Source organism: Ambystoma mexicanum, chromosome 5p, assembly GCF_040938575.1.
Source record: "Ambystoma mexicanum isolate Mex_15411 chromosome 5p, UKY_AmexF1_1, whole genome shotgun sequence".
NCBI lineage: Eukaryota > Metazoa > Chordata > Amphibia > Caudata > Ambystomatidae > Ambystoma > Ambystoma mexicanum.
Genome location: NC_090930.1, coordinates 651,638,178 through 651,661,911, shown reverse-complemented (window position 1 = coordinate 651,661,911; position 23,734 = coordinate 651,638,178). Strand labels below are relative to the sequence as shown.

At 49.2% G+C, this 23,734-nt stretch overlaps 1 protein-coding gene across 2 annotated transcripts in view; it reads left to right on the top strand.

Annotated features, from left to right (window-relative positions):
- The window catches only part of TRMT12 (tRNA methyltransferase 12 homolog), an 824,050-nt gene that overhangs the window by 92,888 nt on the left and 707,428 nt on the right, over positions 1-23,734 (top strand). Inside the window, exons 1-2 of one of the 2 annotated variants that reach the window (XM_069613001.1) lie at positions 21,774-21,799; positions 22,930-23,018. In XM_069613001.1, coding sequence (XP_069469102.1) covers positions 22,942-23,018 — 77 coding nt within the window. In that variant the 5' untranslated portion in view covers positions 21,774-21,799; positions 22,930-22,941. Of the gene's footprint in view, positions 1-21,773; positions 21,800-22,929; positions 23,019-23,734 lie in introns of those variants that run through there. The other variant, XM_069613002.1, reaches the window with a different exon arrangement.

Below are 23,734 nucleotides of genomic sequence, written 5' to 3'. Positions count from 1 at the left end.
CTATCCTTAGTATACATGGGCTTTTGATGGACAGGAATTAGCTGCTCAGCCACTTCGTTTGCTCTGTCGGAGCTAGCTGGTCACCAGGCAATGCCTGTAATCTATTTTTATATTTTTAATATAGGCGGCTTTGCTTTTGGCACAGATGATTCTGCTCTTTAATGTGCTCTGAGAATAAATACAATGTAACATTTTAACAAATTAATTCAACTAATAGTTATTTGTACCTAACTATTTTCATTTAGTGCCTGGCCACGTCTGTTTGTGATTCAGTTTGCATGAAAAAAGCTTTCTCAGTGCTCTAGTGCTTAGAGAAGTCTTGCCTGATTGTAAAGCACTTGGGGGGGGGGTGGGGGTGTGGTGCAGTAAGGCGCTAGCTTCTCCCCAACATATCCCAACCTGTTTATCAGTGTTTCTGCACTTAGCTGTAGCCCACCAAACCAACCTGTCATTCCTAATCCTCTACAAACTACCCTACTTTTACAGACACACTTGTGGGCACCATCATCAACATCGCCATAAAATATGGCCCATCTGATCATACTAGGAGATTTCAAAATCTGGTTTGAAAAAGAAAAGAACAACTTGCCTAAAACACTAACAAATCAACTAGCAACAATGCATTTACAGCAATTGGCCAAGGGAGAAACACACACACAGCAGGGCACACCTTATATGCAATCTTTTGCAAAAGAAACCTGGTCACAACTGGCTCCCAGTGGCTGTGAGGATTAAGTTCAAAACACTCTGCATTGTCCACAAGGCCTTCTGGGGCCTGGGGCCTCAAAACCTTCAACTCTCTCTTCCTAAATATCTTCCTTCTCGAGCTCCTCGCTCATCCTCCTCCAACTACCTCGGGGTCAGTCGCTGCTCCAAGCAATGGGTTTTTGGTAGATCTCTCTTCGGCTGGGACCTCCCTCTGGAACAGCCTCCCTGCCTCAATGTAACTTGAGGAGAACCATCTCCGGTTCCGGAAGCACCTCAAAACCTTACTCTTTGCTTCTGCTTTTACGCCTCCTCTCCTTTGCTGAATCCCTTGCTGAACCTGCACTGGTTACCTGGCCACCCTCTGTTCTTGGGCCCAGGTCCCCTCCTCCGCCAGTCGGACTCCTGCACTGCCTTCCCGGCAACCCCTCTACTCGTGACTGTATCCCTACAGTCCCACTACCAGCACTTGACATGACACCAGATGTCTGCCTTACCCTTGCCACCTGCTAGCAGTACTTTATTTATTGTTATTATTCGTATCCCATGTACTGCACTTCTTCCCCTCCTCCTCTGCCTTGCACTTCCCCCTTCCCCCCTTCCCATGCACTTGCACGATCTAAATGACACCTGGCCTAGTAGGATGGTTGTCTGCCTTCCCTCTGTTCCCCCTCCCTTGCCTCGTCGCGCCTTGAAACACTTGTGTATAGGTGCGTTATAAATGCCATACCATATCATATATGGCAGAGTAGAGGGACGGAGCACCCCAGCCAAGGTTCTCTATGTGGTAGCAATGGATGAGCAACCAAGGCTTAAGTGACATGGTCATGAAGTCAGGGGCACAGGCATGCAGGGGTCGCATGCACAGGAGACCTCGGTGGATACTGTCGTAGCACCTTTGGCACCAGGCTCATGAACAAAAGTAAACAAGAACAGCCATTTAACACAAAAAAAGCTTTTATTATGGACATAGCACTTCAGATGCATGAACCTGGAACATTCCATCCATTAAGTAGCCCCAAGTGTATTATTGGGTGTGGCTGCTAATGGATTGCCTTTGCACGTGCTCGCGCTCTAGGAGTGGCAGGGTGTGGCTGGTAAGCAGGCCCCATCTCAGCTATATAAGCTGCCCCGATCCTCAAGACAGACGCTTCGCCTTATTTTGCACTTGCATGCAGCGTAACGCTCACCGTCGCCTGAGGTCAGACTTACCTTTGAAGATCCTGCTACCTGCCAGCATACTTACCAACTGGGGGAAGCTGTTCTTACCTGTACATCTCTTCGGCGTACCAAGTATTCATCTTTACACTTTCCGGAACGCTGATATCTTCATCTTGGTACCGCAGCACGACATGCTCCATCCACGACAGCAGCGCCTGCAAGGAAAAACAGAAGACAAGGTTAGACATCGAAAAAACAGTCAGTTTAAGGTTGCGCTTTGCAATACTTCGCACTGTTCCTTAAACCATCGCTTACCTGCTGTCGAACATTGAGGTAGCATCCATCTTCCATCCAGACGCGTCTCGCGTCGCATAGCTGCATTGAGGCCGCATTTCCATCTAAGGGAAGAAATCAGAAGAGAGACATTATTGCGGGCATAAATAGGAGCAACATATAAAGACATTAAACAGAACGAACAGCATCACAAGAGCTCGAGAAAGACTTACCAATCATAAGGAGAAGCATAGTCACAGCTAAACTGGACTAATCCTTATCGGGGATCAGTGAAAGAACTAGATCCCATTCGACGCGACCCTGCCAGAAGTAGCAGGACGGAGAGCTTATCTTCCATAATTCACAGGAGCAGTATCACCACGTACCACCGCTCACAGCTTTTCTACTGAGGGAGAGGCCTGAAGCGGGTGAATCAAGTTCAGGGAGGGCTGCAACCGTGCCCCAACACCTCCTCAGAGACCAGGTGAGCGTAACATTAAGCTATCAGGAGGTGATGCAGGGCGATTCTAAAGTCCCCAAGCCCCCACAAAGAAATGTCCACACACTGTTATGTGCTAACACAGTTCTTTATATAAAAATAAGGGTCAGAGATATATAAACAAATCAATAACGCACTTTGTCCTCTGGTAATTATGATATGTCAAATATATATAATTTCTATGTTTTACTACACTTAGCAGTTGATGCATTTCAAAAGAATCTAAAGCTGACAGTTATTACGTAGCATACAAATTGTGCAGCGCGGTGTATCAATATAGATCCTAGGATGGAAGCAGGTTAGGTCAAACAATAGCAGAATGCTTTCTTTATCTATTAAGACACAATTCTGAGTGAGGATCCCCCACCTACGCAACCTGTAATAAAAGTATTAAGAAGCCCAGTCCATTAATGTTTAAGTCTTGCTTCCTGGTCAAAAAGATCAACCAGCCCAAAGTACTTGCGATAGAAGAGTTTATTCGGTTTGTGGATGGATCCCCCTTTTAAAGCAGGAGCCACAGGGCATTGTGATTCCTCAAAGAAAAGTGGAACACTGGTGTTGGGACAGCAGTTTCGATCTTCTCAGTGCTCTTCGATGATCGTTTGAGGAAGTCCTTGGAAGATGATGTGTGCGGTCCACTTCGATGAAGTTTTCGGTGCTGCAAAGAAGACTTGGCGATGGATGTGTGTCTGGCAGCTGCGTCGAGTATCAGGAGTTGCTTCAGCGGTCCTCTGGTCTGTTGGTGCTGCAGCCACATCACTTACTTGGGAATAGCTTCGGCGATCGGGACTCTACCACAGGCTGGATCTCGGATCTTCCCTCCATCAGTGTCCTCGGGATGTCTTTGTTGGGTTCGGGTGGCGGAAAACCCACCGGCGGACTTTCCCCGGTAGACGACGATCTCCACTTTTTTCCGCGGGACAAAGTGGTCGGTGATGGCAAGGGAGCCCTTTGTGGAAATGTTCTTAGGCACAAGTGGAGCTTTCGTAGCTACGGTCATCGAGCAGTGCAGCGTCAAGGTGTCCCCGGTTCTGGGCGACCCGCTTCTACTGGTTTCCAGCAGTCATGGAAATCGTCCAAACCCCGGTCAACGGCAATGGACTTCGATGGCCTTGATGTCCCAGCGCTTTTCTTCAGGATTCTCGGCGCACCCCTTCTCCGGTAGACAGCCTTTTGGGACTGGCTTCCAGGGTGCCTCGATGAAGAACAGCAGTTTTGCACGATGGTCCTTTGTAGCTCGGGGAGAGGTCTCCTAGCCAGGTCCTCTCTCGGATCAGTCCTCGACAGACTCAACAGCTTTTAGATTTCGTCAAAGGAAATGCAGCAGCAATTCTTCTTCCAACTGGGCTTCAAGGATGAGCTTCAAGTTTCAACTTCAGCTTCTGAACAAATTGGTAAGTGAGAGTTCCCTAAATATACACATCTGTCCCTCATTCACTGGCTGAGCCAGGCTCAGTCAGCCAATCGCACAGAAGGGCATTCATGCAGGTAGGCAGCCAATCAGGCTCACATGCATTCAGGCTATTCACTTCCACCCAGAAACCCATAACAAGGAATGTGGATTGGGGCAAGCACCCAGCCTTTCAGCACACCCCACTGCATTCATATCAGTTTTAGACAGGGCTGTCTCATTCATTGTGTGTCACAAACAGACACCAGACACCCATAGGTCACACCTTCTATTCACACAGGTCCCACCCCAAGGGTCTACCCACAACATAAGTCACTGGGAAGGCTCCAGCCAATCTGGCCTGGACTTGCCCTCAATACCATATATGGTTCTTCCGCCCAACAGTCAGTCGGGGGAAGGGAAAGAGTCTGGGTGTCCCAGGACATTGGGAAAACAAAGTAATGGGCAATAGAAACCAAGAGGCCCCACGGGCCATCTTGCGTTCTGTGAGAAACCTAGGTGCATTCTCCCATTTGGAACCTGAGAATCCTCTGTTCAGGTGGCCAGGGCATGACCATTGTCTTTGGATCCAGACCCTGAGGTTGGACCAGTGCGGGAGGATCACCCAGGTAGGGGAGTCTGGGGTCATTTTCATGGGAGTGCCCTACGTGAGACACGGTATCCCCCTCTGACCCATTATCCACAACCACACAACTCCTGTCTTTTTGGGGTATTGTTCAACACCTAACATCTGCCCTCCGAGCCCCCCATTTCCGCATAATACTGTGAAGAAGAGGCGATCTGGAGGGCTGAAGATTACTATTGAAAAAACCACTAAGAGACAGAAGACAAACTACAACACTCTGACATTAGGCTGCCCCCTTAATGAAGTCAGGCAGGCCCAGGCAGACCCATACCTAATCACACACCTGATACCCATTAGCATCACACAGGTGTACAAAGGGAAGCTGCTGGTGAGGAAGGGTCAGTTGCTCTTGGGAGCAGAGGAGGGAGGCTGCAAGGCTGAGTCCGGCAGAGGATCACTACCACAGACCCAAGCACACCAAGGAGCAGGAGGCAGCAGAGGAAGCAGTGGAGAGTGCCCAGAAGAGGAGGAAGGGCGAGGTGCTGAGCCAATAACTGTGTGGGTCTACAGCCCAGCTAAGGAGCCTTGCCTCCCTAGGGCTGAAGAAGGCAAACTGCAGCCCGCTGGTCAGGTTTACTGCAAAGCTTGCTTCCCCTGGGCATGTGAAACGAAGTCCAGGTGCAGGAGGGGCAGGTGATGAGACCCTGACCTCCTACCAGAACTCCCCACCGCCCCAGGGCCACGCTAGCCGAGTAAGTCTCACGGCCGATGAAGAGGAACCCGGTAAGCGTGTGGGTGGCTGGAACGGGGAAGCGAAGCAGAAGGGGTGATCGAGTGTGAGAAAAGGAAACAGCAACTACAAGTCCTAAGAGGCATTGTAGCAAATGTGAAAACCAGTAAAGCTTGTGCCCGGCTGAGGGAAGCGTACAAAAGGAATGATGAGAGTAGAATAATAGTCAGAGTGGTCAGGCCGGGGTCCCCATAAAAGTCCTCGCCCACTCGACCAAACGGACAGTGGAAGGCCAAGCGGCTCGAGTCAGACAGAGGGAAGCCAAGGTGTAAGAACCAAAGGTTTGAGCCCAACGGAGGGGAACCTTATCTGTGTGAAGCCGGGTTGGGGGCTTTAAGGAAAGCCTTACTGGGGCACGGGTAAGGGTTCTAAAAGGACTGTCTTGTGAACTGTGGCAAGTGTGAACCCGACCAGAGAGATGCCGAAAAAAGCTAGGGGAAGGAAACATTGCTTTCTGATGAGATGAGCAAATCATGAACTGTTAGAAAATCATGAACTGTATTGGAATGGCTATATGAAGGGGAAAAGGTAACGGAAGTAAATCCTGTATTGTGATAAAGCAAAGTGAACTGTGCTATTGGCAAAAGTGAACCTGTCTGAGGGATGCCTGTGAATTAGGGTGAACAGTGATAGACCCGTGAACATAGTGATGAAAAGCGTGAATCCGACAGAGGGATGTCCACAGTAAGTGGTTGTTATAAAAAGACATTGAGACTCTTGAATGTTACGTTTGAATGAAAGGCTGTAGTGAATCCAACTGAGGGAAGCCAACGTTGCAAGACGGATTGGAGCCCAGTTGAGGGGGGTAGAGAAATCATCCGCCATGAAGATTACTGAAAGGAACCTTTGTCTTTGTTTACGGCACGAGAATTTGTGTGGAAGAGACTTGACCACAGAAGGCCCTGATATTTTGGAAACTAACTGTAAGCTCGTGCTGGAGAAGCCCAGGAGTGTATTGTGCTCAAGAGCCCTGCCTTGTCCTGTATAAAAACCTTGAGGAAGGGAGACTCCAGCTATACCATCCTGACTTAAAATTTTCGAGAACACTTCTTTCTTGTGAACATTATCCCACACTATTTTAACTTCTTTTTAAGCATTGGCAATAGTTTTTTTCTAGTATAGACCATTTTTATTTGACTAGACGCCACTAGGACTGCTTTATTATTATTATTTGATGGTCGTAGCTTGCTCCCATCTTCGATTTAGGTTTAGATTAGGCATTGACCTAACCCATTATACAATTTAATAAACACCCTTGAACTGCGATCACTTGTGCCTGTCTTTACTGTTGCCACCATGAGTTCCTTGCACTTCTAGCAGGAATCCACTGATTCTTATGGCAGGGCCTCGGTATCCAAAAATGGGGGATACTCGGAGCTCCTGTCACTTTCAGCATGGAGCTGCCACCAGCCCATACCTTGCTCTGTGGGCAACACACAGGTGCCCAAAAACAGACACTATGGGTTCAGGGTTGTTCCCCCCCCCACCCATGGGTGCCATAAGGGTATCCCAAGGGTCGCTGTTCACCACAACCAAAAAGAGGAAGAGCTGCACTGCCAGGGGTCCCAACTGGACTCCTGTGCAGAAAATAACACAAAACACTCACGATAAGGGAGTACAGGACAAGGACATGGAGGCCTTGTCCCTCTAATACATTTCCAGCATCACAGCCACTTAAAAAACAAAATCACAAATAATCATCAGATTATCAAGAGCATGTGGCTTTATGCCTGATAAATCTACAAGGATGAATATTCGCAGGCTGTTCATGGCCATATCTCGGACACATACGTTGGGGGATTCATTGGCACTTCTCGCAGTGAACCTGGAGAAGGCTTTTGACTCGGTGGAGTGGAAGTTCTTTTGGGAGGTCCTTTCCTGCATGGGGGTTTGGGGAAAGCTTCATGGGATGGGTACGACTACTGTATGCATCTCGACTACTGTATACATCTCCAACTGCGGAGGTGAGGGTTATTGGGGTAACTTCCTGGGCTTTTTCCTTGGAGAGGGGAACGAGGCAGTGCTGTCCTCTTTCCCACCTTCTATTTACGCTAGGCATGGAGCCTCTAGCCATCTGCCTGAGAACTGACCGGACCTGGTCTGGCTTCTGTTGGAAGCATTTGGGTGCGGATGAGGTCTTGCTTTATGTGGACAATCTCTTGGTGTACCTCAGTAAGCCAAAGGAGGCCTGTGCTAGGGTTCCAAAGACTCTGCAGGAGTTTCAAGGGGCTAATGGGCTGAAAGTGAACTGGGACAAGTCAATTTGTCCCTCTACAGGGGATGACCTTCCCCCAGAACTGTCCATACCGGGTCTCAGAGGCTTTAAATAATTAGGAGTGTGGGTGGGCCCGGACCTCGCGGATTGTTTGTCACAATCTGCACCCTATCACTGAGAGGTTTTTGCAGGATGTCACCCACGGAATGTCGCTCCTGTTAATGCTGCTCGGGACGGTGGCCCTGTTTTAAGATGCTAGCCCTTCCTAGGTATATGTATATCTATATCCTGCAGATTCCCAGAGGTGGAATTTGACAAAGTGTTGTTCTTCGGACTCTTTATGGGGGTGTGGGCAGCCTCATATTGCTCTGGTCATGCTATATTGCTTGGTCTGGGAAGGGGAAATTGGGCTCCCGAACTTGTGCAGTTACTACTGGGTTGCCCAATGGTCAGTTGTGAACGATTTGATCCACGGGGCGGGCTCGCTCCTGCATGTCTGGACTGAACAGGGTTGGATGGCCGGGATGCCCCTTCCCATGTTCTCTACAGCGGGCAGAAGAACAGACTGCTTCTATTCGTGATGCAACACACTAGGCAGATATGGAAGTACTCCACTGTTATGTGGGTTGGGGGAACAGGGCTACCCTGATGCAACTGCTTTGGAATAATGCCCAGGCCTGGAAGTGGGTAAGATAGGCAGGCTCGGGGCGTGGGAAAGATGTGCAGTGAGACAGGTAGGGGATGTGGTGACAGAAGGGGCAATGATTTCCTTTCCTAGGGTGTGTAATGAATTTGGGCTGCAAAAAACTGAAGGATATCACTACTTGCAGTTCTTGCATGCTCTATCCGCTCGGTTTCAATCATTAAGGGAGGTCCCGGCTTGCTCGCTAATGGAAGCAAACCTTCTCCCAGAGTGCATACAAAGCAAGGTTATTTCCACCCTCTACCAGGTCCTTGCTGCCTTTGCCACAAAGGAATTGGTCAATCTCAAGGCACAGTGGGAGAGGGACCTCGGCCTGATGCAACCTGAGGATTGGGTGAAGGCTCTACTCCCTAGGGAGATTGGTATCTCGGCACGTAAAAGACTGATTCAACTCAAAGTCTTGCACAAGGTCTATTATTCTTGTACTGCCTTACATAAGTGGGGACGGGCGGATCATGCTACATGTCTAAAGTGTGTGTGTGTGTGTGGGGGGGGATGGAAATGACCTTTTTTCACATTATCTGGGAGTGCCCAGGGTTTCGGCGATTCTGGCAGAAATGTCTGGACAGGATACGTTCTGTTTCCGGCTTGGAAATATCTGGGGACCCAATGCTCTTACGGGTATGGGGGGGGATCGGGCTTCACCAGATTTGATAAACAGTTTGTCTACGGGGCCGGACTGATGAAGCCAACTATTGCAGCACAGTGGGAGGCAGCAGATTGCACGTGATTGGCAAAATGGGCTGGGGAAATTGACTGCTGTATGGCTTTGGAGAAAACAATTTCTAATGCAAGAGGCTGCCTTGGGAAATGGGAGAAGATCTGGGGAAGTGGGTGGGGGAGGATAGGGTGGATAGGGGAGGACCCTTTTTTAGACTGGTGCTATTTCATGGTGGCCATGGACGTTCTCCTTTGATCCCTGTGGTAGATGTTTTTTGTGGATTTGGTATTGTACCCAACTGTGCTTCTGTACAATGTTTGTTCCTTCTGTTGTGATGTTTTTTATGTTCCGGTAATGCACAAAATAATAAGGTTTTTCAAATCCCCCCCCCTTTTTTTAAGTTATCAAAAGCATGCCCAAGAACACCCACAACTCTCCTAACCAGCAATGTCGGAACCAACTACAAGACTAAACTATTAAACAATATTGACCGAAAAATTCACTAGTCTGGTGAACAAAAGCAATGGTGCTGGCTCGACTGCAGATTCTTTGCCCACCAGACTTGTACAAGACTATCCTCACCCAAAAACACTTGCAGAATACTTCAACAACCTCTTCAAGCCTTCACTAGCAACCGGAAATGTGCCACAAGCCTTGAAATGGGAATACATCAAGCCATTCCTCAAAATCCCATCGGGAAACATAGACCTAACCAGCTAGCGATCAATTTCCAACATCATGTACGCAGCAAAACTCCTAGAAAGCTACGTTTAAGAACAAATCCTGGAACATGTTGAAAACTGGTACTAGACCAGGCATAAGTCTGCTTCAGACCCATAAGAGGAACTGAAATAGCATTACTATCTATGTCATGATCTAAAAACCAAGGCAGACTCTGTCAAATCAGCACTAGTACTACTGGATCCATCTGCAGCTTTTGACACTCTCTGCCATGAAACACATCAAAAGACACGAAGAAATAGGAATCAACAAAACACTTCCAGGTCTGGATTTCTATACTCTGGTGGACTGATGCATAGGAGGCCAACCTAGTTTACTGAAAGGGACAACTCTGGAAGCTGTAGCCAAACCAGTTCAATGTTGCTAGGCAAGTGGTCAAGGCTAAGTGTGAGGGGTCAGAAATGCGTGGCGGACAACTTGGTAAAGGTGTTTCACAATTAGCCATTTGATCAACTCCTAAGGTTGTGATAAACTCCTCACTATCACTAACCTAAAGAGGATTTCCCTACCTATCAAAACAGAACTAAAGGAAAACGCTGTAATATAAATCTGTCCCTCACACTTATACACCCAATAAACCCATGAAGGTAAAATATTTAATTTCAGGTTCAACAAAAATAACAGTTGCACTCAACTAAAACCTGGTAATTCTGTATCCTTCTAATCTTGGTTTAATCCCCTCCCCCACGTTCATAGCAGGACTCTCAACCAAAGTTCATAATAAGAAAAGTTCCTTTTAGTAACCAAGTTCTATTCATAAAGTTCTTTGTTCCAAAAGCCTTTCACTTGGTACTGGACAATGTTTTCCACAAACAGTCTTTTATCCTCCAACTGATATTTAATATCTCAAAATCACTTTTCCTGCCCGGAAAACAAACACTTCCGCAATTCTTCTTGATTCACGAGGTTCTTGCCAGGATGATTCTAAACGGAGTTCATCAAACTCAATAGTGACATATTGTGTGGGTTGACTGTTTTAGGCAGCTTGGATAGTACACAACTTGTTGGAAGTGACCTGTGTTGCAGACCGCTCTGTTGCGGCTTGACGGTAGCGTGACACTGAGAGGTGCTTTTCTCAAGCCTCAAGTCGGATTGACTGATTTGCAGCGCACACTCTGTCTTGTCTCATTAGCTGTTCCATAAGTGTTTGCCTACCTTCCTTGCGCACTACCTGTAGTATTGCAGTGTGTAGTGCGTAGTGCTGCGGCCCCGGCTCAAGCAGCTTGGTGGATTGCTGTGCCTATTGCCATTGCCAATGCCTTTTGAGGCAAAGCAGAGGGTCACTTGGGGGCTCAGGCACTCCGGATGCAGCACCAATTGATGTAAGGTGGGGTGTGTGCAAAATTGGTTTGGGCAAAATGGGAAGTAGCACTGACTGAGCAAGTGGAGTGGTATCCGTCCGTGGAAGCAGACCTTGGTAGCGTGTGGCATCGCAGTCTAGTTTATAGCAAAGCCATAGTCTGTTTAACTACGAAGTGTCTCAGGCAAAGTGTTTTGCCTACTGGAGCCGGCCTTTCTATTGAAGCAGTTTCTTCTCTCCTCCTCCCCTACTCTCCTACTCTCCTTTCTGTGCCTTTCAAGTGCGTAGCAGTAAAGGATGTATTGGCGTGTGGGTGATTTGGGGCAACACGTAAGTCTGTCGTGTACGTGTAGAAAGACGAGACTGAGACTTGTATTGATTTTAACTGAAATTTGTATTGCCTACAATCTCACCTGCTAAAATCTTTTTGAGATCGTTATTGTGATACAGTTTTTGGATGATGCCTGGAAAGGCCCTAAATAAGGGAATAACTGCAAGGCAGAGGCAAATGAAGCCATACGGGAAAATGCCCATGACAAGATCACAGACCATGTTGAATGAGACTGAAAAGGCAATTGAACTGGATGGGGGGAAAACCTCATGACATTGAACAAGCAGTTGTTATTGACGCTCGAGGAAAGATCACAGCCTTTTTTCATTGCGAGTCCGAAGCAAGTCAGGATTTCAGGGATCCTATGCAGACTGAGTGGGAAGAGAGGGCGCACAACGAAGGGGATACCGCGTTTCCGGTATCCCCTTCGTTGTGCGCCCTCTCTTCCCACTCAGTCTGCATAGGATCCCTGAAATCCTGACTTGCTTCGGACTCGCAATGAAAAAAGGCTGTGATCTTTCCTCGAGCGTCAATAACAACTGCTTGTTCAATGTCATGAGGTTTTCCCCCCATCCAGTTCAATTGCCTTTTCAATACCCCTTCCCCAGGTAATCTTCCTGCACTAGTCCACCCCCAGGAACTGAATCCAAAAGTGATGGCCATGCCCTGGACACCTGGATGACAGATCCCCGGGAACTAGTGGGTGAGACACCTTCTGGTTTCTGACAATTCTCCACAAAATTCCTTATCTGAGAGTATTAAACTCCAGTGATTTTGAGTTTGTGGAGCACCTTGCCCGTAACAATGGCACAATCTCTCACATTAATTGTGCATTTATTAGATATACAATCGATTGGTGCAACAGTTTTGTCCACAGATCAGATAGGGTGTATCTGATTGATTATACACTAAAATACATGTCACTTGGCCGCTAGGGGGCGTGGAGAAGATAGCTGCATAAACGTGTAGGTCCTGCTTCCCCCGGCAGCAAAGAGAGGAGATTGAGCTTTCCAGACTTGAGATATTCCAATAATTCAACAAATTGAAGTAAACACTGGTATGCGAAAGGCTATGGGCGATAAGTGATGGAGGAACAGCGAGCCAAACAGTGCAAACATGGCTTGGTGATGCCCATGGATGAATGCAGGAGTGATGAGGCCCGAACCCTGGAGCAGACGAAACAGAGCACCAAAGTGGAGTGTTACCCCAGGAGCCTGGCGACGAGCCCTGCAGTGTGGAGGGAGCCAAAAATGCCCTGAAGCAGTACCAGCGGGCTGGAGGTGGAGTTCCAGCAAACAGCTCATGTGGAGGGAGCTGGAGAACAGCCCTGAGCCGACGCCCCGCAGGGAGGAGTACGCCCGGTGGAGCCGCGGTGTGCAGCGGCCGGGGCGCGAGAAGGACCGGAGCTCCACCAGCTCAAGGAAGCGGGGGGGGGGAGGAGGAGGAGGAGGAACGACCCTGGCCACTGAGTGGCATCCCCCGCCGGCACAGTAAATGGGAAGAGGACTGGTACAAGGGGAGGAGGAGGCCACCCGAACGAGGGAAATACGCTGCCTGAGGCCTGGGCTTGATCCCACTGCCACTGTCCTGCCCCCCCAGCACACCACACAGAGGTGAGGGGCGCGGTGGGGGAGTGGGGAGTTGGCCACAGGCCCAAGAGTAGTTGGAGGGACCCGGCAGTGCTTACGTGCCCCCCTCCCCTTCCCCACAGGGGCTGTAAAAGGATACACAGTCAAGAGGAGGCTCCCCTGGGATGGGAACGCTGCGACGTCCTGAAAGGGACAAAGACCACAACTAACGCACTCCTTGCTGGACTAAAGCAAGGAAAGTCCACGCAGGAGAGTAGGAGCCCCACCAGGAGAGGAACTGGGCGGTAGCAGGGCAGGAGACACAGGTGGCGTCTTGGAGGGACCCAAAGACACGCTGAAGTGCCCAAGGAGAAATCAGGTCACCAGGGGGGAGCCCGTGTGGAGGGGGGGGGGCCTCACCCCCCACTGGTCAGAGCCCCAGTGGCACCCGCTAAACACACGTGACGCAGTGGCGAATCGGGGAGCTTGAAGAAGCCCAGGGGCAGTCGTGTTAGACAGGAATCCAGCACACGAATGAAGCAAAGGCCCAAAGCTCCGGATAGAGCATAACAGCTGTGAAGCCCGCGGTACTGCGGAGGTGAGCAGAGGGGAAGTGGTGGTAGCTTTGTAGACGCTGAGATCTGTGGACTGAGACAGTTCTGTGCCTGAGGAGGGAAGGGGAGATACAATAAACACCTGAGACCATCCCTCAGTGACAACAACTGGCCGAACGAGGGGGTAAGAGCCCAGGCTAGAGGGGTTGCAAAGACAGACGGAGCGGTACAGAAACTGCCATCAGACAGATCGGAACATAGCTGAGTTGCTGCACACAAAATTTGATCAGTGGGGAGAGAGAGACCCTGCAGGAACACCCAAAGAGGACAGAGTGGATGAAGTGGGAAACCAGGAGCTAAGACAGTGGATCGGACAGGAGCATCGTGGCGAAGAGGGAATAGAATGCACAAGGAGCCACGACGGAAACGGGAGGAGAGGGGAAGAGAGGAGGAGGCTCAGAGAAGAAGAATAAGGGGAAGCAGTGTCACCTGTGGGAATGGGCCCCAGGGACGGAGCAGGAGAGAACGGAGATGGACAGCACGACCCCGCAGCCAAGGAAAACTGCAGGAGCAGCAGGTAAGCCGCAGGAAATAAGGATGATGACGGAGGTAGACATGTCCCAATTTTGTCCAATCTGTCTCTCTAGAGGCAGAGCCTGTAGGCCCTTCACTAAATGGCTCCAGGAGAAAGGCATCATATACAGGTGGGATACCCGTTCTCACTACAGTATGTTGGACTTGGTGGACTTCCGTATAACATCCGCGGAAGAGGCCCAGCAAGCCCTAAGCCACCTCACGGCAGATGCCGCCACGGAGCTGCAGGGCCCGGACGGGGCGATTACGAGCAGGGACGGGCCAGGCCCGGAACCTGGCCCGCAGAGGAGGAGGAGGAGGAAAGGACAGACGGGCAGGAAATGCATGCGGCTGAATGGCCCGTTACCGCGCAAGACACCTAAAATGTCGGAACAACCGCAGGAAAACAACCCGAGATGAAAGTCAGTGGGAAAGAAGAGAAATATGCTCAATAAGGAAAGCACGAAAATGTAGAAGTAATGCCAGAGGGAGGTGTGAATCTCCACTCCAAAGTGGCCCTCAGTGGGAGAGAGGGTGTCTCTAAAACTCTTAATGAACTCAAGTTACACAGTTATAAAGTTGTTGTTGTGTGTTTTTTAATTTTATTTGGAAGGCACCGGGGGGGGGGGGGAAGAGGGGCAACTATGAGGGGAATCGCCCCCAAGACCGAGGAGAGGAGGACAGGATAGAGTTACTGACTTAAGTGAAAGAGGAGGAGCATTCGGAATGGGGAGAGGTGAAGCTGATGGGGGTCTGGTGGTGGGTACACTGAATGTGAAAGGTCTAAATTCCCTGACGAAGAGGTCTCTAGTTGCTAGAGTTTTGCAAATCCGCCCTTGACGTGCTCTTTCTGCAGGAAACACGCTTAATACAGGGGGAGGAAAGTGCGCTAAGAGGAGTGGAATAGGACAGGTCCACTGGGCATCGGGGAATTCCAAGAGGGTAGGGGAGGGGTGGGAATTGTGCTACACAAACCGTGCAAACTGCGGGAATGTAGGTCTACTGGTCTAATGGAAGGTAAATTGTTGATATTGCAAGGATCTTGGGAAGGAGCGAGAGTGCTCCTGGTGGTGGTGTATGTGCCCAATCGGGGACAGGCGCGCTTTATAACTAGATATGATATGATAAGTCATTTGTAACACGCCTATGCACAAGTGTTTCAAGGCGCGACGAGGCAAGGGGGGGACAAGGGGAGACGCACAACGATCCTACTAGGCCAGGTGTCATTCAGATCGCGCAAGTGCAAGGGTAGAGGGGAAGGGAAAGTGCAGTACAGGGTTAGTAGAATACAAGATAAATAATAGGGCCAGCTGGTGGCAAGTGCAAGGTAAGTGCCGGGAGGAGGGGCTGTAGGATACATACAGTCCCGTAGTGCAGGGAGGCAGTGCAGGAAGAGTGGCTGGGCCAAGGACCGAGATCGGTGAGTGGCCCAGTTGCAGATTCAGTGCAGGTTCAGTGATTTTAGCAAGGGAGAGAAAGCGGAGGCAAAGAGGAATGTTTTGAGGTGCTTCTGGAACCGGAGATGGTTCTCCTCAAGTTTCAGGGAGGCAGGAAGGCTGTTCCAGAGGGAGGCCCCTGCTGCGGAGAGAGATCTACCCCCAACTTGTTGCTTGGAGAAGCGGCTGACCCTGAGGGAGTTGGAGGTGGATGAGCGAAGAGCTCGAGAAGGAAGATATTTAGGAAGAGAGAGTTGAAGGTATTTTGGCCCAAGGCCCCAGAAGGCCTTGTGGTCAATGCAGAGGGTTTTGAACTTAATCCTCGCAGACACTGGGAGCCAGTGTAGTGATTTCAGTCCTGGAGAGATACGGTCCCTGGGCCTGAGGCCAAGGACAAGTCTCGCAGTCCTGTTCTGGATGAGCTGCAAAGGGCGGAGAGTAGAGGCAGGCAGATTTAGATGGAGGCTGTTACAGTAGTCAAGCTTCGAGAGAACCAGGGCTCTAGAGACGGTGAGCTTCTGGGGGAAGGAGAGGAAAGGAAGGAGACCCCTGAGGAGGTGTAGCTGGTAGTGTGACTTCTTAGAGACGTCAGATATGTGAGCAGAGAAAGAGAGTGTGGAGTCGACGATGACCCCAGGGTTTTTTGCCTTGGTAGGAGCAGGAAGAGGGCTAAGGGAGGCAGGCCAGAGAGCTGCAGGGAAGGAGGGAGTGGGTGTGCCGATGAGTAGAATCTCAGTTTTACTGGCATTAAGGCAGAGGTCGTTGGCGGCACACCATTCATGGATAGCAGAAAGACAGTCAGAGATGAGGTAAGGGGAAGAGGAGGCCGAGGGTAGCCTGAAAATGAGCTGGGTATCATGCGCATAGAACTGAAAGTTGGGACAGAGAGTGGCGATGCCGTGGGCAAGAAGTGCCAGATACTGGTTGAACAGCCAGGGGTAGAGGTTAGATCCCTGGGGGGACACCACAGGTAGAGAAAAAGATGTCAGAGAGGAAGGACCCCAGTTGGACGTGGGAGGGTCGATTGGAGAGGAAGGAGGTCAGCCACGCCAGAGCCTGACCAGTGATAGCCAGGTTATCACGGAGACGGTTGAGCAGTATGGTGTGGTTGACAGTGTCAAAGGCAGAAGAGAGATCGAGCTAAATGAGAACACAAGGGGTGTTAGATTCAAGGTTTGAGAGCAGGTCCTCACGGATGTTCAAGAGAGCAGTTTCCATGCTTTTGGCAGCTCTGAAGCCAGACTGATGGTCATGAAGACTCCCAACAGATTCCGCATGGAGATTAAGCTGGGAGATGGCCAGTTTCTCCAGGAGCTTGCCCAGGAAGGGAGTGATGGAGATTGGGCGCTGGTTAGCTCGGCAGAAGAGGGTTTCTTAAGAAGGGGGTGCACAAGGGAGTGCTTGAGGGGGGATGGGAAGACTCCAGAGGTGAAGGAGTGATTGCAGAAGTCAGCCAGGGCAGGAGCCAAGGAGTCGATGTGGTCCTTGATAGTTTTGGAGGAACAGGGGTGGACCTGTTTAGACAAGACTTTCATAGATCGGACTTGTCTCGAAACCTCGTCAGCAGAAAAAAGGGGAAAGGCAGAGAAGGAGGGAGGAGGGGTGGCTGCAGAAGGGCCAGATGAAGAGCAGGGGATAGATGGGGGGAGGTGATAGGAGGAGAGTGAGGACAGGATGTCCTGAGTTTTAGAAATGAAGTGAGAGGCCAGTGCCGTGCAGTGGGCCTGGGAGGGGACAGGAGAGGTAGAGACAACAGCATGGTTGGCCAGCTCCTTGCAGATTTTAGAGAGTTCGGCCAAATTGTTAGATGCCGCAGAGATGCAGACTTGGATAAGGGCTCTCTTCTTGGTGAGAACGGAGAGCCGATATTGCCTTTGGAGAAGGTGGCAGGCCAGTTTGTCAGAGGATGAACATGAAGCGTGCCTATTTCCCCTCTGCCACCCTGCACTCGCGTTTAAGGGTGACGAGATTCGAGTCATACCAGGAATTACATTTGGCTTTGGGCTTCAGGTGGATTCTCATGACGGGGGCAAGGATATCAAGAGTATCAGATATAGCAGAGTGCAGAGTGGAGAGGGCTGTGTCAGGGTGGGAGTCAGCCGAAGGGGGCGGGAGGGCGAGAAGGTAGCGAATGCCTCAACTGACACGCGCTTCATGGGTCGGATGACCACGAAGGTGGGTGGCAATGATGAGGGTGGCTTTGCCTGTGGAGTAGGGAAGGTGAGGTGGGAGGATAGGAGAAAGTGATCACTCCAGGAGAGGGGAGGGGAGTGGAGAGAGGGACAGAGAGACAGAGAGGGGAAGGTCAGAAGAGATCAGAGCATCAAGAGTGTGCCCTGCAGAGTGAGTCGGCCCAGACGGGAGAATAGAGAGAGCGAGAGAGAGAGTCGCAGAGGTCGCAAAAGAGTCCAGAGGGAGGACGGGAGGCATCAAGGTGGATGTTGAAGTCTCCAAGAAAGAGGAGTTGAATGGTTGAGGACTGGAGTGAGGAGGAGAGGTCCGCCCACTCGGAGAGGAAGGAGGAAATTTGACCAGGTGGCCGATAGATAGTAGCCACGGTAAGGGAATAGCTAGGAGAGAGAGTGTGAGTGTCGGCAGACAAGGCATTCAAAAGAGGAATAGGTCTGCGTAGGAGTGACAGTGGCAGGAATCCACTCGGGGAAGATAAGGGCCACACCCCCCCCAGCACGGTTGGGTCGGGCACGGAGAGGATCTTGTAACCGTCAGGTAGGAGTGTGTCAAAGCTGGTGACAGAGCTGGCCGGGAGCCATGTCTCAGTGAGACCGAGGATGTCAAGGTCCAGTTCCTCTAGAAGGCGACATATATCAGAGGAATGTTTGACGGCAGAGCGAGAGTTGAGAGTGGAAATGTGGAGAAGGTTGCCATCCTTGAAGGACTTCCGGGGAGGGGTACAGATCAGAGGTACGCCCTGTGGAGGTGAAGGAGCCCGAGAGAGGGCAGGGTGAGAGGGTGGAGGCAAGGTAGCCGAGGACAGAGAAGAGGGGACAGCAGGAGAGGAAAGGAAGTTGATGAGGCGCGGGAAGCGTCTATCAAAGAGGTGGAGGTTGGCCTGAGGGCCTTGGACCACTACCTTGCCTCCACTAGTGCTCTCAATTCGATTCAGAAGCTGGATGCCGACCTATACATCATTGGGTGGGGGGGCTTTAACTCCTGGGCGGATGAAGCATGGGATAGAAGATTCAAAGGGTGTAATACGCAGGGGGAAAAGGAGGGCAGGCTGGGCCACTTGGGACGGGCGATCTTAGCACATGGCCTAGTAGATGTGTGGAGACAGCAGCACCCAAGGGAAGAGGGCTATACCTTTTTTCTCGGCCCCGCACAAGACGTACACTAGGATTGACTACCTACTCCTGAACAGGGACCAAGGGACAAGGGTGCTGGAAAGTGAAATAAGGCCGGAAAGTGAAAGTAAGGCCAACCATGACATGGTGCTCCTGTTCCTGGATATTAGAGTGTTCTACAGGCCGGAAGGTAGCTGGCGTTGTAACAAAACGCTCTGGAAGGATCCCATTTTGGCAGACCAACTGTCTGATGCGATCACTGAATATTTCGAACTGAATGGAGTATGGGGGTGGTCTGGTACACAGGAAAGGCAACCTGGAGGACACTGTTGATTATAGAGTGGGCACAGCGTAAAAGAGAAAGGAACCTGAGAAAGGAAAGGCTGAGGAAAGATATAGTGGAGACAGAGGAGAGGATACATGCTCGGGTGGGGAACACAGATGAGATGAGAGAGGAGGTACTAGCCAAGAGGGCAGAACTGAAAGCATTGTGGTTGGGGGAAACCATGTGGAAATTGAAGTATCTCAAACAGAGGTATTATGAAAAGGGGACCAGGCAGACGCCGTACTGGCTGCAAGACTCTGGGCGCAGAGGCCAGAAAGATGGGTACCTAGCCTAGAAAACTCCACAGGTGAATCTCGGGTGACAACAAAAGAGGTTTTGCCCAATACTACGAGAAGCTTTATGAATCTGAAGCCCCCAGCAAAGATACCACGAGGGAATATCTTAGTAGGGTAGATATGATTAAACTCGCAGATCCAGAAGTGGACCACTTGGAGAGTCCAATAAGACCTGAGGAAGCACAGGAGACGATATTGCGCCTTCTGAATGTAAGGCGCCAGGGGAGGACGGATACACTCTTGGATTCTATAAGACGTACGGAGGGGTACTGTCTCGTCACATGGTAAAACTGTATAACCACCTCTTGGAAACAGGGGAGGCACCAGCCACTTTCAGTAAGGCTTTAGTATCTGTGATCCCGAAGGAAGGGAGGGATCTGGCCCAATGCTCATATCGGCCCATCTCACTCATGAATGTGGATGAGAAAATAGGGTTTATAGCAGGCAGACAGGGCCCTGATGCAATTAGGAAGACTCTAGACCTTATGGAACATGTCGGAGGGGACCCAGGAGAATATGCATTGTTGAGCTTGGACGCAGAAAAAGCGTTCGACCGAGTAGAATGGGGATTCTTATTTGTAGTATTGAGGAAAATAGGAGTGGGGAACAGAATGTGCAGAGCCAATCGGGGCAATCTATGCAGGGCCCACGGCGAGGGTAATGAGTAAATGGGATAAAATCCAGGGAGTTTGGACGTAGAGGGCACCCCTGCCTGGTGCCCCTGCTTTTTGCCCTGATGATGGAACCGCTGGGGAAGGAGATACACGGGAATGAACAGATAAGAGGCATCAGGGTGGGAGCTGACACTCACAAATTAAGCATGTATGCAGATGACATAATGATAGATCTCTCGGAAGTAAGGGAAACAGTCCCCAGAGGAGCAAAAAGGAGAATGGGAGAGTGGGGGTATACAGTTGGAGGAGGATAGTTTAAACTACCTTTGGGTGAGGATCCCTAGAGAACTGGACAATATATATGAGAAAAACTCCCCCTCCCCCCACCCCACCCTCCACCTCTCATCTGAGGCTGCTTTGGCTAGACTCCTTCCATCATTTGCTCCGTTCTCGATCTCAAGTCTTTACTCCGCTTCAGTTCGTTTCCCCTATAACCTCTCTCTGGGGTGAGTCGCATCTATATTTGTTCCTTCTCCTTTCCATTATGGCTAACTCTTGTACGCCTCCCTCCTCCTTGCCCTTTCCCGCGTCTGGCTCCCACCTCAGCTCATTATCTCTGTGTGGGATCTTCCATGCGTTCCGGATCCCCATTAATGTCCAGCAGAGATTTCAAGGACACTATACCTCGCCAAACCATTTTTTTCCGTGGGAGCTTGTTAGCAGCCCTACCGCTGTAGAGCTTCTGGAGACCATTGCTGCAGTCAAGCCAGGACAGTTAAATTGCAATGTTGGGGAGAGTGCGATCTCCCTGAAGCCACTCGTTGGTGAGCATCAGTTGGGAAGCCCAATAATACATTTGGATGTTCGGGCGGCCAATGCTCCCTTCCCAAAGCGACACATAAAAGGTATCCAAAACTATTCTAGGTTGGGAGTCACTCCACAATAGGTTGCTCAGGGTGCGCTCGATCTTATCCAATTCTATACCAGGAATCAAAACTGGGGTATTCTGGAGGACATAGAGGTGTTAGGGTAAAATCAGCATTTTAAACAGGGCAGCACGCCCACGTCGTGAAAGGGGATGGTCCTCCCAGAATTTGACATCAGTGATTTTTTGCATTCTGGGTGCTAATTTGAACTTAAACACTGTGGGTCACAACAATTGCGGATGCCCATATATCCGAAGGAGTCCAAAACCACAGAGAATCTACACCCTGGCAGTATTGCCTCAGGTCTACACTGCACCAGGAAACAGAACCGACTTGTTCCAATTTAAATGCAGTCCGCTGAATCGTTTGAATATCTCCATTATTTCTATGACCCTGGGATAAGATTTAAGAGGGTCCCCCATAAACAGGAGATCATCCGCGCATATCGACACTCTATCTTCATGGCCAGACGGCCAGGCAAAACCCTTCAGCAAGGGTTCCACTGCAAGCCATTTCGCAAGTGGTTTGATGGCTATGAAAAAAAGCAATGGTGAAAGGGGTCATCCCTGATGCGTCCCCCTCTCCAAAGTAAAAAGTGGGGGGAAAACAGAGTTGATTGACACCGTTGCTTGGGGGCGCACATAGAGCAATCTGTACATGTTTGTTCTTAAGCCATATTAGTGTTGTAATTTCCCTGACCACCACCTTGCATTCTTGTTCCAGAATTCATCCATGTCTCATCTGTGTACCCATGAAACCCAAGTTGTTTGTATTAGACTTGGTTGCAATATTCATGTAAATCCTTTTGTATTTTCACACAGGATTGGTTTACAGCTGTGTTCAGTATCTGGTAAGTGTTGTGAAAATAAAAAATGGTCACACAGCTACTTCGCAAACACCCAAACCAGCAGCTTTGCAAAACGAACTAGAAATAAATAAGTCCTGCAAAACCACTAATCTGTAAGCAAAAGTGTTCTCCTGTGGTATCTTGTGGCGATTCATTCACTGCAATGTATTGTTCCATTACATACGGAGATCAAAGTTGTAACGCACAAGTAAATGTACTCGGTGGCAGTGTTCCCAGGCATTCATTCCGTAAAATGTATTGTTGCATGGCACTGCTAAACATATTGCATACAAGAAAGCGCACTGAATAGAGTGTATAAATGATGTACACAAATAAAAAACAATATTAGACATGTTCTATTCTAACATGGCGCTGGGAAAAGACTGCTTTAGGCAAGATCCAGTTCCAACCACCCCATAATGCATCACAAAAGAGAAATGACATCATTGTACCAAGCATCCTGGAACCAAAACGATGCTCGTAAAGAGCACATTTGGTGACTTGCCTCCACTTCTAAAGTTGCACTGGCTTCTACAAAATGGCTGACAAAATAGCATAGCGTTAGCCACGATCATGCACTCTTTATGAATCATGGAGCAACTGTTTGACTTCAGGACCTCTCTCCACACTGCTGCAAGACCTCTGACAGAAAGTAAAGGTTCTTGCTAGCCACACCTAAAATAGAAGGTTGTCAATAGAAAATAATCTACAAATATGAGCATTTACAAGAGCCTTCCTCAGTGGTGTGGTGCACCACTTCATGTGGGGGTGATGGGCTATGTTCACGGCTTGAGTAATTTGGAGGAAATGCAACAACCTTGACAATCTAATTGTTGTAAGTGCAGAAGCTGGTTTGAGAGTGTCCTTATTCTGTGAAGTTGTTTAGCCTTCAATTTATGCCATCTGTTTCTTGAGGGCTTAAAACCAATTAGTTTACGTTAACGTTAAACCTACTTGGTGGAATTATGGCCGTTATTCTCACGTTTGGTCAGCTCAGTAATAGGTTTAATGTTCAGGTATTCCAATTGGTTTTAAACCCTCACGAAACTATTTCTTCTTTTGTTTTGTGCTGTTGCGTTGCCACTGTTCAGCGATGCAAACAACTGACCAGTAGATTTGTGTTCTTCTTTCAGATTTTGTTGTCTATGATGGAAGAAACCGCATCGGAAGCCAGTGGTGTTACTGCAGTGTTAACAGACTCCTGGTTTTCACAGCTGTACAGGTGCAGTACAGAAATATGCAATTTGTGCGCCTCCAGACCTGCAGGGATGCAAACATTAGTATTTAATGAGATGTTTGTATACAATTGGTGGATTACAATCAGAGTATGTTGTGTTGACTTACTCAAATGGAAAATTACTTTTGGAGGAAAAATACTACGGTTCTTGAACCTGCTGATGACTTGCTTGGGCCCAGAGATTCCAAAAGAAGTAGCAATGTATATACAATTATACCAGATTCACCGAAACCTTGAGATAAATCCAAACATTCTAGTGTACACAGATGTTTCTTAGACAATAGAAAAGATGGATGAAATACCATATTATCCAGTTTAAAAAGTACAGCTTGTTTTAAAAACCAAAGACAAACAAAAAGCAGTTATCTTTTAAAACATTTTACAACCCATCTTCTGGAAGTTCTAGTCCAACCGCAGCAGATTACGTACTATATTTGAAAGAGACATTTATAAATATCGCTCTGTTTTTATTGGTTGACTCAGCCATCTCACTAATATATATTGCCACTATTGTGGGCCCAATTTATCTCTGATGCATGCTGGATGCAGCCTTTCTGAGTGTTTATCATTTTACTACTGGGTGACTTAATTGCACCCGGGGAATACACATTTCCCTCCTGTTGTTCCAGCCACCTGATGGCCTTGCACGGTTGGCGCCATCTTTAAAAAAAAAAAAAAAAATGGGTAGTCAACAGGGAACC